At 36.3% G+C, this 14,077-nt stretch overlaps 1 protein-coding gene across 1 annotated transcript; it reads left to right on the top strand.

Annotated features, from left to right (window-relative positions):
* On the top strand, positions 1-13,233 carry LOC137402095 (uncharacterized). The gene is made up of 10 exons (XM_068088566.1): positions 1-132; positions 791-905; positions 1,831-1,983; positions 3,059-3,223; positions 4,201-4,367; positions 7,511-7,666; positions 8,937-9,131; positions 10,725-10,872; positions 11,290-11,474; positions 12,830-13,233. Exons 1-10 carry the CDS (start codon positions 1-3, stop codon positions 12,974-12,976), a joined length of 1,563 nt encoding a protein of 520 aa, XP_067944667.1. The 3' UTR covers positions 12,977-13,233.
* Positions 13,234-14,077: the final 844 nt, after the last annotated feature.

Below are 14,077 nucleotides of genomic sequence, written 5' to 3'. Positions count from 1 at the left end.
ATGGCAATGGAGGCAATAGAGGCGATGAGAGCCAATCCTATAGCCAAACTGTTGACCCAAATTGAGCAAAACACAAGATCCGAGAGAACAGCTGTACTCTATAAGACCAGACAAGAGTTAGGTGCTGAAAAGGTAAGACAAGTATTGCCAGGTCTGGTGTCAGCGCCAATAGCTAGCTAAAGGCTGGTTCACACCATGTTGATGTTAATCCGACAATACTTCAATGATTGTCCGTTAAGTACCATTTTAGTTCACATCTACGTTTACATCAGCGAATAGTTATTTAGCACATTTGCTGAAACAAGGAAATACTAGTCTCGCAGCGATTATCATGAAAGGAAATATAGATAAGCAATCCACGACAGCCAATCACTATCAATGAAATGGTACACATTGCACAGACTGTTGGGAATGTACGGCGGAATATCAAGAAAATTTGACACTTGCAATTTTTTTTGATACATCCGTGTTGTCTCAGCAACGTCACCTGTCTACAGTGTGCATCGTCGATTAGTAATTGTTGAGAAGACAACTCTAACATATCGTGATAGTGTGAGCTAGCTTTAATATCTGTCAGTACAAACTGAAAGTACAAACTTTTCAACATTCTTTTAGCTATGGTGAGGCTTTTTTAAGCATCAAGAGTTGTCTGTTCTTATCAACATTTTTCTCAGCAAGAGTGAGGCGTCCAAGTGTATTTTTAAGAAAGGCAACTCCTAATTCTCCCTGTCTGTATGAATAAGTTCTCCTTGTGAACAAACAAAAAACAGATACTGTGCTTTGAATGCAGGTAAAAGTTAAAATAAAGGCTAACATATACGCCATCACTGATATAGACAATGTGAAGCAGGAGTTCACAGCTAATCTTGCAGTGCGTGCGAGGTGGAAGGAACCCCTCATGCAAGGTAAGTCATCAAGTCTTCACAACTGTGATACTTTTGACAGCAAATTATAGTTGAAAACGTTCTACTCACAGAATTTTTCCTATCAAGAGAATGCAACTTTGGCTTCACATTCATAATATCAAGTGCTACATGCAAACTGTGTACAATGTTATTTTTTTGGAGTATGTTTGAAAAGCAGAGTGATATGTGATGAGAGCACTTGTTTAGCTTTGATGGGTAAAATGAAACTATTGCTGGGAGATTTAAAGTTTTATATAAAAAAATGTGAGGATATGTATTGGTGTTAGAACAAGCTTTGATTATGCTACAGAGTTTATGTGTTGTACTATGGAGAGAAGGAAATACAAGCACTCTATTGAAGTAGGCAGTTTGTTTACCTTTGTACCTGCTGTTAGTCATCAGAGGCTATTCTAGTTGGATCTATGAAAACTAAAGGAATAGAGCTCTTTGAGTTTGTTGAATAAGAAAAACGACACAACAGTAAAATTGCAGAACTGACAGCATAATAGTTTAGAACTCGTTTTGAATGAGGGGTTCCACCTTTTGTCTTTAACTCACCTGAACGTAACATACAAAACAATGACACATGTTTACTGGTCATATGCAGGTATACGGTATAGTATGATCAGATGCAGGTATACGGTATAGTATGATCAGATGCAGGTATACGGTATAGTATGATCAGCTGGAGGTATACAGTATTATATGTATATGATCAGCTGTAAATGTACATGCATAATAATCTATTGAAACTGCGGAATGAAGTTTTGACTAAATCTGTCTGCAATTGATTTTCTGCGCCTTTAATTTACAGACATGAGAGTCGTTTTGGACTTACTTATTTCCTACTTACTTATAGGTTTTTAGAATTTTGAGCAAATATAACAAAACATTGCAACACTGACTGGCCGCTTTTATTTTTCAGGGATGTCAAAAACTGCGGAGATTGACTGGGATGATCAGTGGAACCCAAGGCTAGAGCTTGACAACTCTGTTGTCATCAGAAATTTTGATCGAAAGTACGAGCTCAAGTATTTCAAATCAGACAAAGAAGATAAAATCCCGCATGTTTGCCTAAGTGAGTATTGAGATAACTCTATGCTTTAGTGGGTAGTAGAGTTACTCCATAGTCAGATGAACCATAAAACGTTTGAGTGAGTAGTAGAACACCCACTTACTCAAATAAGCCATGCAATACCTCTTTGTTTAAGCAACTCCATTTTTAAATAAAAAAGCCCTAAAATAACTCTATGCTTAAGGTAAAGCAACTTCATATTCAAAAGAGCCATAAAATATCGCTATGCTTCAAGGAGTATTAAAGCAACTCCATACTCAGAGGTTATATAAAATATCTCTATGCTTCAGGGAGTAGTAAAGCAACACCATTTTGCAATGAGCCATAAAATAATTTCATACTTGAGTAAATAGTAGACAACTCCATATGTAAACAAGCCATGACATAAATCAATACTTAAAAGGTTATTTTTCTCCCAAAGCCCACACAAGTAGAATTATCCGTAGCTGGCCATTTCTAGCAGAACTTGTAAAGCCTCTTATATTTTCTATATACTGTGCCATCCAAAAGTTGTTTTGTTATTTAACCACATTTTAGCACAGCACAGAGTTAAATTTTATATAATTGAAACATAACACTGTAGTCTATACCTGAACATGCTCAAATTTTCAAATACAGCACAGCTGAAGTTTTAACATTGTATTGAAACTATCAGATCAACTTGACAATCGGTATGTGTTAGCGCTTCAGATGTCTATTGACAGTTTAGGTAATTATGCTGGGCTGATATGCGCTCTAATACGGTATTTGGCAAACAGTGGCAAGTGAGTTTCCTAATCTTGACAGATAGTAGCAGGTGTGTTTTATAAACTTGACAGATAGTAGCAGGTGAGTTCTTAGCCTGTTTTGACAAACTGTTGTTTTTGCGAAGTTGTCCCCTGGCAAGCGCGGCGAGCAAAACAACTCGCCGTTGTTTTGCTCGCCGCGCTTGCCGAGGTACAACTCCGCAAAAACAACAGTTTGTCAAGACAGGCTAGTGAGTTCTATAAACTTGAACACATTTGCATGTGAGTTCCACAAACTTGACAGATGATGTCATACTATGACATGCTGTTAAGGCATGTATTCTGATTTACAGCGATGAACATCAGCGCGACATTCAAGGAAATGTTTGAATTGGATGAATTTCCATTAGACTACCAGGCACTTAACATATGGATAATCTCTGAGTGGCCCTTCAGCCAGCTCGAGCTCATCAAAGATGACGAGTATAAGGACCACCTCTCCCTTTGCACCTTTACAGGTGGGTAAAGAGTTAAGGTTGAAATACCTGGCACCTGAGGCTACAGTTGACTGCTGGTTAATAAATAGCTGTTGTTCATAGGTTGAGGCAGATATACATGTACGTACAGTATAAGTTATCGGTTGATGTCCTTTCCAGTGTTGGTCATATATAAAACTGTTAGGTTGGGATACATGTAATAAGGGCAGTTTCATACTACTGCATATATAAGATAAGGTATCAGAACTCCCATCTACTGTCTCCAGTAAGTAGGCTGAATTACTAAAACAATAATTACAGTAATCACTGACTACTTCATGGTTCAGCTCTTGCTGCTTCAGTACTCGGCGGGTTGCGGACAAAACTAAATCACATAAAATTGCTCAATCTCGCTTATTTTCTGGCCCAGTGAGCTCACTCCACAAACATCATTGTTGCAATGCAAATATATTATTTTATTCTCAATAATTTAATTTCAAATAGAATGTTTTTTAAAGTATGCTATACAAAAAAACCGGCAAAAGTTAGCCAGCAAATTCAAATAAATGGTTTGCTTTTAAAATACTTTTCTCTGCTAAGAGAAGAATATTACACCGGCAAATTGTTAAAGGAGCTGATATTATAAAAATGATATATGAGGTGATGATATTTTAAAAACAGTTTTTACATGCTGTATGCAATTTGTTCATACGATGCAAGTTGAAAACCTGTAACTGTCATGTAAAAAAATGAGGACACAAACGATGAAAGATGTTCAAACGTTTAATTGACATAAAATAAACATTAAGCACAAATTGGTAATACATCACTTTGGTCACTGATCTTGCTACTTGAATCACTGGTGATGCATTTGAGTTGAATACAGAGTTTGTTATCGTAAGGTTTGCAAGTTCCAACCAAACAGAAGTTCCTCAGCTTGCAAACTAACAGCTGACCTCTATTTATATACATGTAAATAGCCCATAAGCTATACCAAAAAAATCCATAATATTTTACAGAGTCGAAAGAGTGGTATCTGTATCCACAGCTAATAGGAGAGCCTGTGGGAGAACCACAGGAAATCGATGAGACCGAGGAGAAGCCTGAGCAGTACCCGCTATACACAATAACAGTCCAAGTTAAAAGGCTTCACCAATTCTACATGTGGAATCATGTATTCTTTATGGTAAGATAACCCAGTTGATACCAGAGTGATTACAATACAACGCAGAGGAGAGAGTTGTCAGCCCTTGCAACTTGCATCTTACAATATGTGCTTTTGTGATAGAAACAATGATTGATATATGAATCTGCTTGGGCTGACACAGCTAGTGGCAATCTCATTTATCACAGACTTCTAATGAAGAAATTCTAGCCATTGTCCTTTCCTAGAAACCTACAGTTTACCTGCTGACTGAATAAGCCGTCTGATTGCCCAGCAGGGTAGCTGCCTCCAAATAACTGTATGGGAAGGAGGATTGTTCTCTAGATAGCTTTGTGAGTGAGGGGAAAACTCAACTAAGGTCACTGCAATCATAACTTTACCATTCAATAATGTTTTGCAGTTATCTGTTTGCACAAACAAGTTACCACATTTTGTTAAATATCTGAGTGATACTTTGGGCATAAGAACGTAATTCAAAACAATAATTTGTCCGTATTTCTTACCTGCTACCACCGGTACCACCTAAGCATAGATGTAGCTGTTGATGACTACACTGTCAGTCCCCATACAAAAAGAAGGGTGAACTACACACCTTTACATAATTAAAAATAACACCTATAAAAGTACTTCGCTTTTATAGATGTTATTACGCTATACCAGTGATGCAACATCTAGCGATGGTGCATCACTCATCTAGAGACGGTGTTATCCTCATCCTCAGCAGCATGAATGGCAGCATCTAGAGGATGAAGATAATCGAACCTATCCATCGACCAGTCTCTGCAACAAAGCAGAAATGCTAGCGTGTCTCGACCTATTTTTACCCACTGTATACCATAGCTTTCCTGTCCAAAGAGAGATTCTGGTCCAGCCAGAAATCACTTAAACATTCAGAGATAGCTCTATGAAATGCGACCATAGACAGTCGCAGTCACGTCGGCTGACCGCAAGAAAGAGAGCTTTCAAACAAAGTTTCAAGTCAGTCGTTTCGATATTTTTGTGGCTAACGATCGCCAAAGCCAGAGCCAGATGCCAAAGAGTTGCTGACTCCAAGGTGATCGACGCCACGATCGGTTTGAGCCTTGATTCGGCAGACGACATCAGTGATACTTTTGGTCGTTCAAAAGATAACTGCAGAGTCAACTATGGTACCGAAGGGCGGAGCCAAACTACAACAAAGAGTATAAAAGACGCCGCAGAAATGACCAAGATCAGAGCACCTGAATGTCTCACTTTATGCAGTTACCGTGAAACCTTTAATTGAACGCCACCTCTATTTGACTGCTACTAAGAGAGAAAGGTTGAAAAATAGAGCGCCACCCTCTATTTGAACGCCACCCCTACTTTACCGCCACTTTGACTATTTTTTGATATTTATGAACCCATAATATCAACTGAAAAGTAGAAAAGTTTGAAGTTTCCACAAAATCTTATTAATAATGACTCATTTACATCAATACAATAAATTCTCTCGCTGTCCAACTCAAAAACTTTTTGCTTTTTTTCGTTAAAACTTTGAAAGCAACACCATAAAAATAATTATTAACTGTCTCAGGCTAATAGTGGTTCTTTGTTAAGCAAAAACAATGAGTATAAAAGACACCGCAGAAGTGACCAAGGTTAGAGCAACTGGAAGTCTCATTCTATGTAGTTAATTGTTTGCACACTGTTGCACTAGAGGGGTTTGTTTTCTTGTGGATCAAGTAGAGGAACTTGGCCGGTTCCTTTACATATCGTGCAAAGCTCTCCAAACAAGCAAATGTGTACGCTGTAGATAATAAGCAAACTTTCTAACTTCACGTTGGCCAAATCTTATATTAGCTGCAACTCTGGCTGACATGACAAGCTCAATTTTGTAAATTGATAATAAGATAATAATTTACAATTTACCAATTTACAACTAAGATTATTTAAATTACGAGTTATAATCAATTTATAATTAAGTAATTTATCATAATTTACAATTCGTAAATTATCATGGTTTATAATCAAATTATTTAATTAAATATTTTCATATTTAATTAAATTATTTAATTATAAATTATGATAAATTTACGATTAATTATAATAGTTTTGTAAATTAATAAGACGATACGTTGTTTATGTATAACGTTATGCTCTGCTTTGTACCGTAGTTACTCACAAGCTTGGCTAGCTGCCAACAGTTGCGCACTGTTATAATGTGCATTCCTTTCCATCACGTTTCAGTGTATTACATGTATAGTGTATTATTGGTGATATTGAGCTGGCATTGTATTAAACTAGCTAAATGCCTGGCATTGCACAGGTAATAAAACATGTTTTTGAACACAAAATATTTTATCAATATATTCAGCATTTACCATTCTAACTTTCAAATAAAGGTATTTTGGTTTTATTTTTGTGTTCTCTGTTTATTTCTGCGCACTTTTTTTATTTTGTGTAATTCATACTATACAGGTTGCAGTTCTTACTACAGATCTACGCTGGTTTTAATAGACATGTTGGCTATATTTTTCTTAACGTATGAGCACGCATTTTTCTTCTTTTATGACTTCACGCTTAATACTGCAGCTAGCGTTAAGCGTGAAACCATGAAAAATTGTCATCTGTGATAAGCATGCGTTCAATTTATTCTATAGTATAGTTTATTGAATAAGTTGGAACAGGAAGTTTCGAGTTTATATCCAGTATGCAGCTGATTTTTTACTTCTAAAACTTTATCGGTATAACTGGACACACGGACAGACAAACAGAATCTAGACAAACATTGTGAATTATATATATAGATTAGCCAAATGCCCGGCATTGCAAATAAAATAAATAAAATAATTGTAATAAAATAATAGTTACCCAATGAATTTGAGTAACTTACCTGCATATATATTAGCTTACCTGTGCTTTATATATAGATTACATTACAATGGTAATTGAAGATAAAAAAATTAACTTCTTGTACTACCTAATACTTCACTATAATAGCTAGAACATCCCCTATCAGTATGATTCCCGTATAATCGTTCGTACATACATATTGCGTTCAACTGGATCGCATTAGATATAAACTTATATATATATACATAAATATATATATCTATAAATATTAAGAAAATGATGGAAGGAGACAGTTTTAATCGAAGACCTACCTATTACTCACGTGAACAAAAATATAATGTTCTTTGTAGTTTGCACTCTTTCTCATTGGTCTCAGCACTTTTTCCATCCCATACACTGATGTTGGATCGCGGATCATAGGCGCTGTATTGATACTACTCTGTGCACTGATGTACAGGCTACATATGCAACCTAGCCTGCCAATCGTTGCCTACTGGACTGCACTGGTAAATAATATACTATGCTTTTATTAAAAAGGAAAGGACCATTTGTTACTGCCTAAAAATTCGTTGACGTACCTCCAGATATGATGCATTGTGTTTGGTTGTCTTTGAGCTGCAGAAAGACTAATACTATCATATGAGGTCTTGAATATTAGGGTTTAAAATTTGTTTTGTTTTGTGGTTTGTACAAAAGAAAGGACAGTTTGTGAATGCCATAAATGTAACGCATAGCAGCTTGCAAGTGCAAATTTATATTATGCTCTTTGCCATAAGCTTTTGCTATAAGCTAATGCTTTTGCCATAAGCTTGACTTATAGTGGTGTGTGAGTTGCATGAACTTGACAGACAATGACATGTGAGTCGCATAAATTTGACAGACAGTTGCATTTGAGTTCAATAAATTTGACAGACAGTGCCACCTTATTGTCATAAACTTGACAGACACCGGACTGTGGATTCCATAAACTTGACAGACAGTGGCACATGAATTTAAAATTTACATACTGTGCCATGTGAGTTTCACAAACTTGACAAATAGAGGGTTACAAGTAAGTCTACCAAATTTCACATACAGTGGCAGTTGAGTACCATATAAGTGACACACAGACAAGTGACACACAGTGGCAGTTGAGTACCATATAAGTGACATGTAGTAGCAGTTTAATACCATGTAAGTGACATGCAGTGGCAGTTGAATACCATGTATGTGACACGCAGTGGCAGTTGAATACCATGTGTGTAACACGCAGTGGCAGTTCACTACCACATAAGTGACACACAGTGGCAGTTTACTACCACATAAGTGACACACAGTAGCAGTTGAATACCATATAAGTGACATGTAGTGGAAGTTGAATACTCTATAAGTGACATGCAAGTGAAACAACGTGACACATGAGAGCTGTATGAGTATTACACACACTTCATAAAAGATTTAATCAGCTGAAGTACTTCCCTATGTAAGGACCAGTCAAGTGCCAAACGATTGTAACATGCAGCAATTGCAATGCAATGCAATGGTAGAATTATAACCCGCGACCTGCCTGATGGCCTCAATAGTATACTTGTGTTTACAAACAAATGCATCCATCTAGAAACCTTGTTATTGCAAAACATGAGCTTTCACACCTTTTTTAGGCTACTACTTTTTTCAGATGTGTTATCTCTTACACCTGTAAGACACCTTCACTAGTGAACTAGAGATTCACCGTACACGTTGGGAGGTTTATGAAATTGGTATTTCTGTGGTACACAAGTTTTATTGTTGTTGCAGGACAAGTTCAACATGGCCGTTTTACTCTGCCACATCCTGATATTAATGGAACATGCGGTCATAGGCAAAATCGCCCAATCACCTACAATTTCTGTTGTCACTCAGGCGGGGCAAGCTGACTACGCATGCCTTGGAGCTATAGTCTGCATCATGATGATAATTCTTATCTACTTCATTGCTTTTTTCGTACAGACAGTAAGGGGCTCTTTACACGTTATGACTGCGTTATCACATTACCATACTTTTCAAACTATAAACCGCACCCTCTATATAAGCCGCATCTGCTTTATTTTCCAAAAACTGATAATAAAACAATATATAGGCTGCACCTTTGTATAGGCCGCAGAACTCATGACAGTACTTTTTATTACGGCAGCAACTTTGCTGTTTAAAACGGAACAGTGCTTAACGACCCTGTTTCGTATTAACCGACGCTTTTTAACCTAGTGTCTAACGGAACAGTACTGTAAGGCATTGTTTCGTTTTTTTTCTTTCACCGCTAGAGGCGCACTAGTCGGAGATTCTGGTCAATGCGCCCTAGCGGTGAAATTAAAAGCCACAGAATAGCCCTACCCTTATATAAGCCACATGGCTCAAATCATCAGAAAAAGGTAGCGGCTAATAGTCCGAAAGGTACGGTATTTATTTAGCGATGCCGGGAATCACAGTTTCTAATTATTCTGTAATTGTACATGTACGTATGCTCCTGTTGTTACAAGGGAAATCAAGAGGTGCTTCAGCTAGTAGATAGATTTATAGCTGAGCAACTTTAAAGAAAAATCTTACAAAGCTGGAGCCATGTTTATATTGCAACTTGTGTAGAAGAGGTAGATTAGAGCTATTGTCTTTGTAAAGGCTAGATATTGTGCTTTAGCGTGTTTTCTATAGTAAAAAGAGAGAGTTTTTACTTTTGCCAGTTGTTTAGCAATGAAGAATTTACTCTGTTGTGATTGTGAACAGATATTGGTAAAATCGTCTTTGAAACTGAAGAACAAAAACATTTACCGCAATTTTTTCGCGCAGGCTATAAACCACCACCTGTAATTTGCTCATCTGGGCATACTCTAAAAATTAGTCCAGAAATATTTTTCATTTCTCTCTCGTATCATACTCTATGACACAGCAAGTTGGAGTCCTTGATCATTCTATATACCAGTAGCGCATGTAGATGTTTAGACAGTTGAGCTTCATGTGTCTGTGTGTCCTAAATTAATTATACTGATATTTAAAGAGAGTAATGATCAGCAATTGTGTTTCTGGCCAGTTTTGTCACAAAACTACTGGTGAAATTTTTTGACTTCAGGTCTGTCTTTGAACTTTGCAATGTTTGTGAGATTGAGTTAAAATCTTTACTATAATAAGAGTTGCATCTGTCCCTCAGTCTGTCCAAAACCACAGTTGGATATTGGAAAAAAGATTACATCGTATGTCTTTTGAACTCATGACATTCAGCTTGGTAGACTGGTACTCCAACACCTGCACTCACCAACAACCTCGCAGCATGGAGGAAAAGATGTGTACATAGTTATTACACCTGACAATTTCTCATGTCAAGGTATTAATATAAGCAATTTGAAGAAAAAAGAAATCTTTTGAAAACAATTGTAAGTGGTGATAAAGCTGAAAGCAAGATTATTTCATAGCCAATATTTGATTTAGTCATCACCTGGTATTTCACATCGAATAAACAGTTTCTGTATCGCTTGCACAGGATGACAAGAAGTTATTGTACAGGTTGGATGGTTCCCTGATCTGTACCCAGTTTTACCTAAGCCAGTTTTTTTCTAGCTGATGAAGAGAAACAAGTTCCTAGAGGAGGAAACTAAAAACTTTGAAGAAACAAACGCTGAGATTGAGGCAAAACACGGAGTAAAGAAGGACAAGGACAAAAACCAGTGGAAATATGAAGCTCCTCCGTCAGATCCTATGAAAAGACGTAAGTGTGAGATTTAGTTGGTTTGAATCTGAAAGGATGCCGAGATGTGGTTTTTTCAGCAGCAGTATATAATATCACAAAAACATACCTAAAGTCTTGGCCGGCCATAAATTTTACCATCTTCAAAGAAATAGACGGAACATTCCAGAACATTGGTAGAATTTTAAAGTATGCACTCTGTTCAAACCTGAAAAAGTCCTTGAAAACTATGTTTGCTAAAATATAAAATGCACCAGAGAATGGTTGCAGTATGTTAGGTAGCTCAAGATTTTGATTTACAAAACAAAATTTTTTTAGTTATGATTGGGTAGGCAACCATATTCTATATTTAAAAAGTTCGTCTGACAGCAGTAGAATTTGTGGGCTGTTCACCCTTGGCTTCTTGAAAACTGCTAGAATTGATTTCATTGCCCTCAGGTGTTCACCCGATCAACGGTGAGTCACCACGGCTGATACATTACCAGAGAGAAGAGATTACTAGAAAATCTGGTAGAGGCCAGCAAGCTCTTCTACCTCCACTTCCTCCCCCTTCGGCTGCAAATCTTGCGGCAAACATACGAATGACTCGCGAAGACTACATAAATCCAAAGGAAGCAACTCATGTGAGGTTTTTATAAATCGTGATTCACCTCGGAGCTGACAGTGCTAATCTTATAAACTTTTCATATGTGAAGGAGCTGAAGATCCATGTTTGTCTTGGTGTATGGCTGTTGAAGTACTAGCAAGAGTGTAAAACTGTCCCAGTATTTGTACTAGTGTGTAACTGGTGATGTACTTGCACTAATGTATCAGTTTTCAAGTACTAATGTTGAATATCTAGTTTTAATATGCAATGTAGTATTGTATGTATTGCAAATGTAGTATTGTAGTATTTGAACAATAACTACCACAGTACTTATACTAATAACTAACTATCACAATGCTAGTACTAATATATAACTTCCACAATACTAGTACTGACATATAACTACCACATTACTAGTTATAATAACTAGCTATCGCAGTACTAGTACTAATATATAACTTCCACAATACTAGTACTGACGTATAACTACCACAGTATTAGTACTGATATATAAATACCACAGTACTAGTACTAATATATAAATAACCCAGTACCAGTACAAATATATAAATACCACAGTACTTGTACTAACATATAACTACCAAAGTACTAGTACTGATACATAAATACCACAGTACTTGCACTAATATATAAATACCACAGTACTTGTACTAATATATAAAGACCGCAGTTCTTGTACTAATATATAACCCTTATAGTACTTGTACTAATATATAAATACCACAGTACTTGTACTAATATATAAATATTACAGTACTTGTACTAATATAAATACCACAGTACTTGTACTAATTATAACTATTATAGTACTTGTGCTAGTTTAGAACTAACTTCCTTGTAACTAAACAAAAGCTTTCGCAAAAGCACAGGCTCTGAAAGGCTTATGTAAAGGTTGCCTTGCAACAAAATTCACATTACAGTTATTTGGTATCAAAAAGTTCACCATGTTTTACTCTGCTGGGTTGTAATTAAAAAATATGTGGAAATGCGATTACAAGCTCTTAAAAGCTCAAAAATGAGCAGTTAATCGCAGCTATCACGAAAACGCCGTAGGCTGGAATTCCTTTTCCAACTAGCTGTTTAGCTAGTTGTACTATCCTCTAACTATTGAAATACTATTGCTAGTGTAAAACTGCTACAGTAGATTAGTACATTGTATTGAAGTACTTCACTGGCTGTGTGACTAGCAGAGTACCTGTGCTAATATTTAGAGTCCAGTTTTTCAAGAAAATACCTACCAATGTGAACTTGGTTTGATGTTTCTACAATACTTTAAAAATACTAGCCATCATTTTACCTGCACTAAATGTCTTGGCTCTGTTGGTTTGGTTTGCTATGGTTTGCACTAACTGACAATTTGGATACTTGCAGGAAATGAAGATAGCTATGCCTCCGGCAGTCTTAGAGCAAGCGGGAAGACGATCACGCAGCACGAGTCAAACTAGAGGTCGTATAAGTCGCAGTCGTAATAGAGTTGGTTCTGAACAAACCCAGACAGAGACCTCTGATGAGGAATAAGACCCAAAGGCTTTCCTCAAGTGTCATGAATATTCTGTCTCTCTTGTTGTGCCTTCAGACCACTGATTTATAGGGTGCTTTAGATGCTCCACTGTCAACACCAAGCATATTCTTCACACGTCTTTGATGTTCTTTGACTGTACGCACAATAGGAGGCTTTTAGCTAATTTTCTTTTTATGGAAACAAAGTGATATTCCTTGGCTCGTTTTTAGCCTTAGTGTCATTGATGTCTATTTACCCTCTTCAAAAGATCACGTCTCACACTCGATGGAAGTCTAAAGAACATCTCAAGTGTCTATTGACACTTTTTTCAAACTGCTTAAAAATATAATCCTAGAAAAGATCTGCACTCTACCTCTTTGCATAATTAATTCACTTTTCTGCCAAATTATTCTTAAATTCAAGCCTTTTTATCTTCTTTGCTTGTATCTTCTATTTCATTCTTCTGCCATTTTGTTATTCAGTAATTTTTACATTGGTAACAATTTTACATACCTTTTCAAAGCTTTAGAATATAACTTTTAGTAGAATTCTTGCAAGATGTCCTCAGCTGTTGTAACCATTTTGATAAAAATATCCTGTTAACTATTTTCTTCATAAAAACCAAATAAAAATTATAAATTTATCCATAGAAAATTCTTTGAAGATGTTTTCTAAGATTAGAAAAGCAAGAGTTAAAAATTGGATATATATATATATACAGTCAAACATGGATAACTCGAACTTCACGGGACCGAGCAAAAGTGTTCGAATTATCAGAGCGTTCAAGTTATCAGAGCACTGTCACAAATCCATGTATTTACTTATTTATTAGTAGATACTTGTACATATGCAAACTATAATATAAATCAAAAGCACAAATGGCTTGTTTCAAATTAAATGCTTCTAATGTAAAGTTTAAAACGTTTTTATCAAAAAGTATAGAGATTTTTCTATCACTTGAGATTGGTTTGTTGTTTGAGGCGATGTTATTGCCAGGACATTGTTTAGATTGACATTGGCAAAACTTGATCGTTGTTGAAATGCTCAAAAGAAAAGACATCTTTTTCTTTTGAGTGTTTTACCCACGATCAATTTTGCCGATTTTTCTTGAAGTTTAT

The sequence above is a fragment of the Watersipora subatra genome, chromosome 8, assembly GCF_963576615.1.
Source record: "Watersipora subatra chromosome 8, tzWatSuba1.1, whole genome shotgun sequence".
NCBI lineage: Eukaryota > Metazoa > Bryozoa > Gymnolaemata > Cheilostomatida > Watersiporidae > Watersipora > Watersipora subatra.
This window is presented reverse-complemented; position numbering and strand designations above follow the sequence as displayed.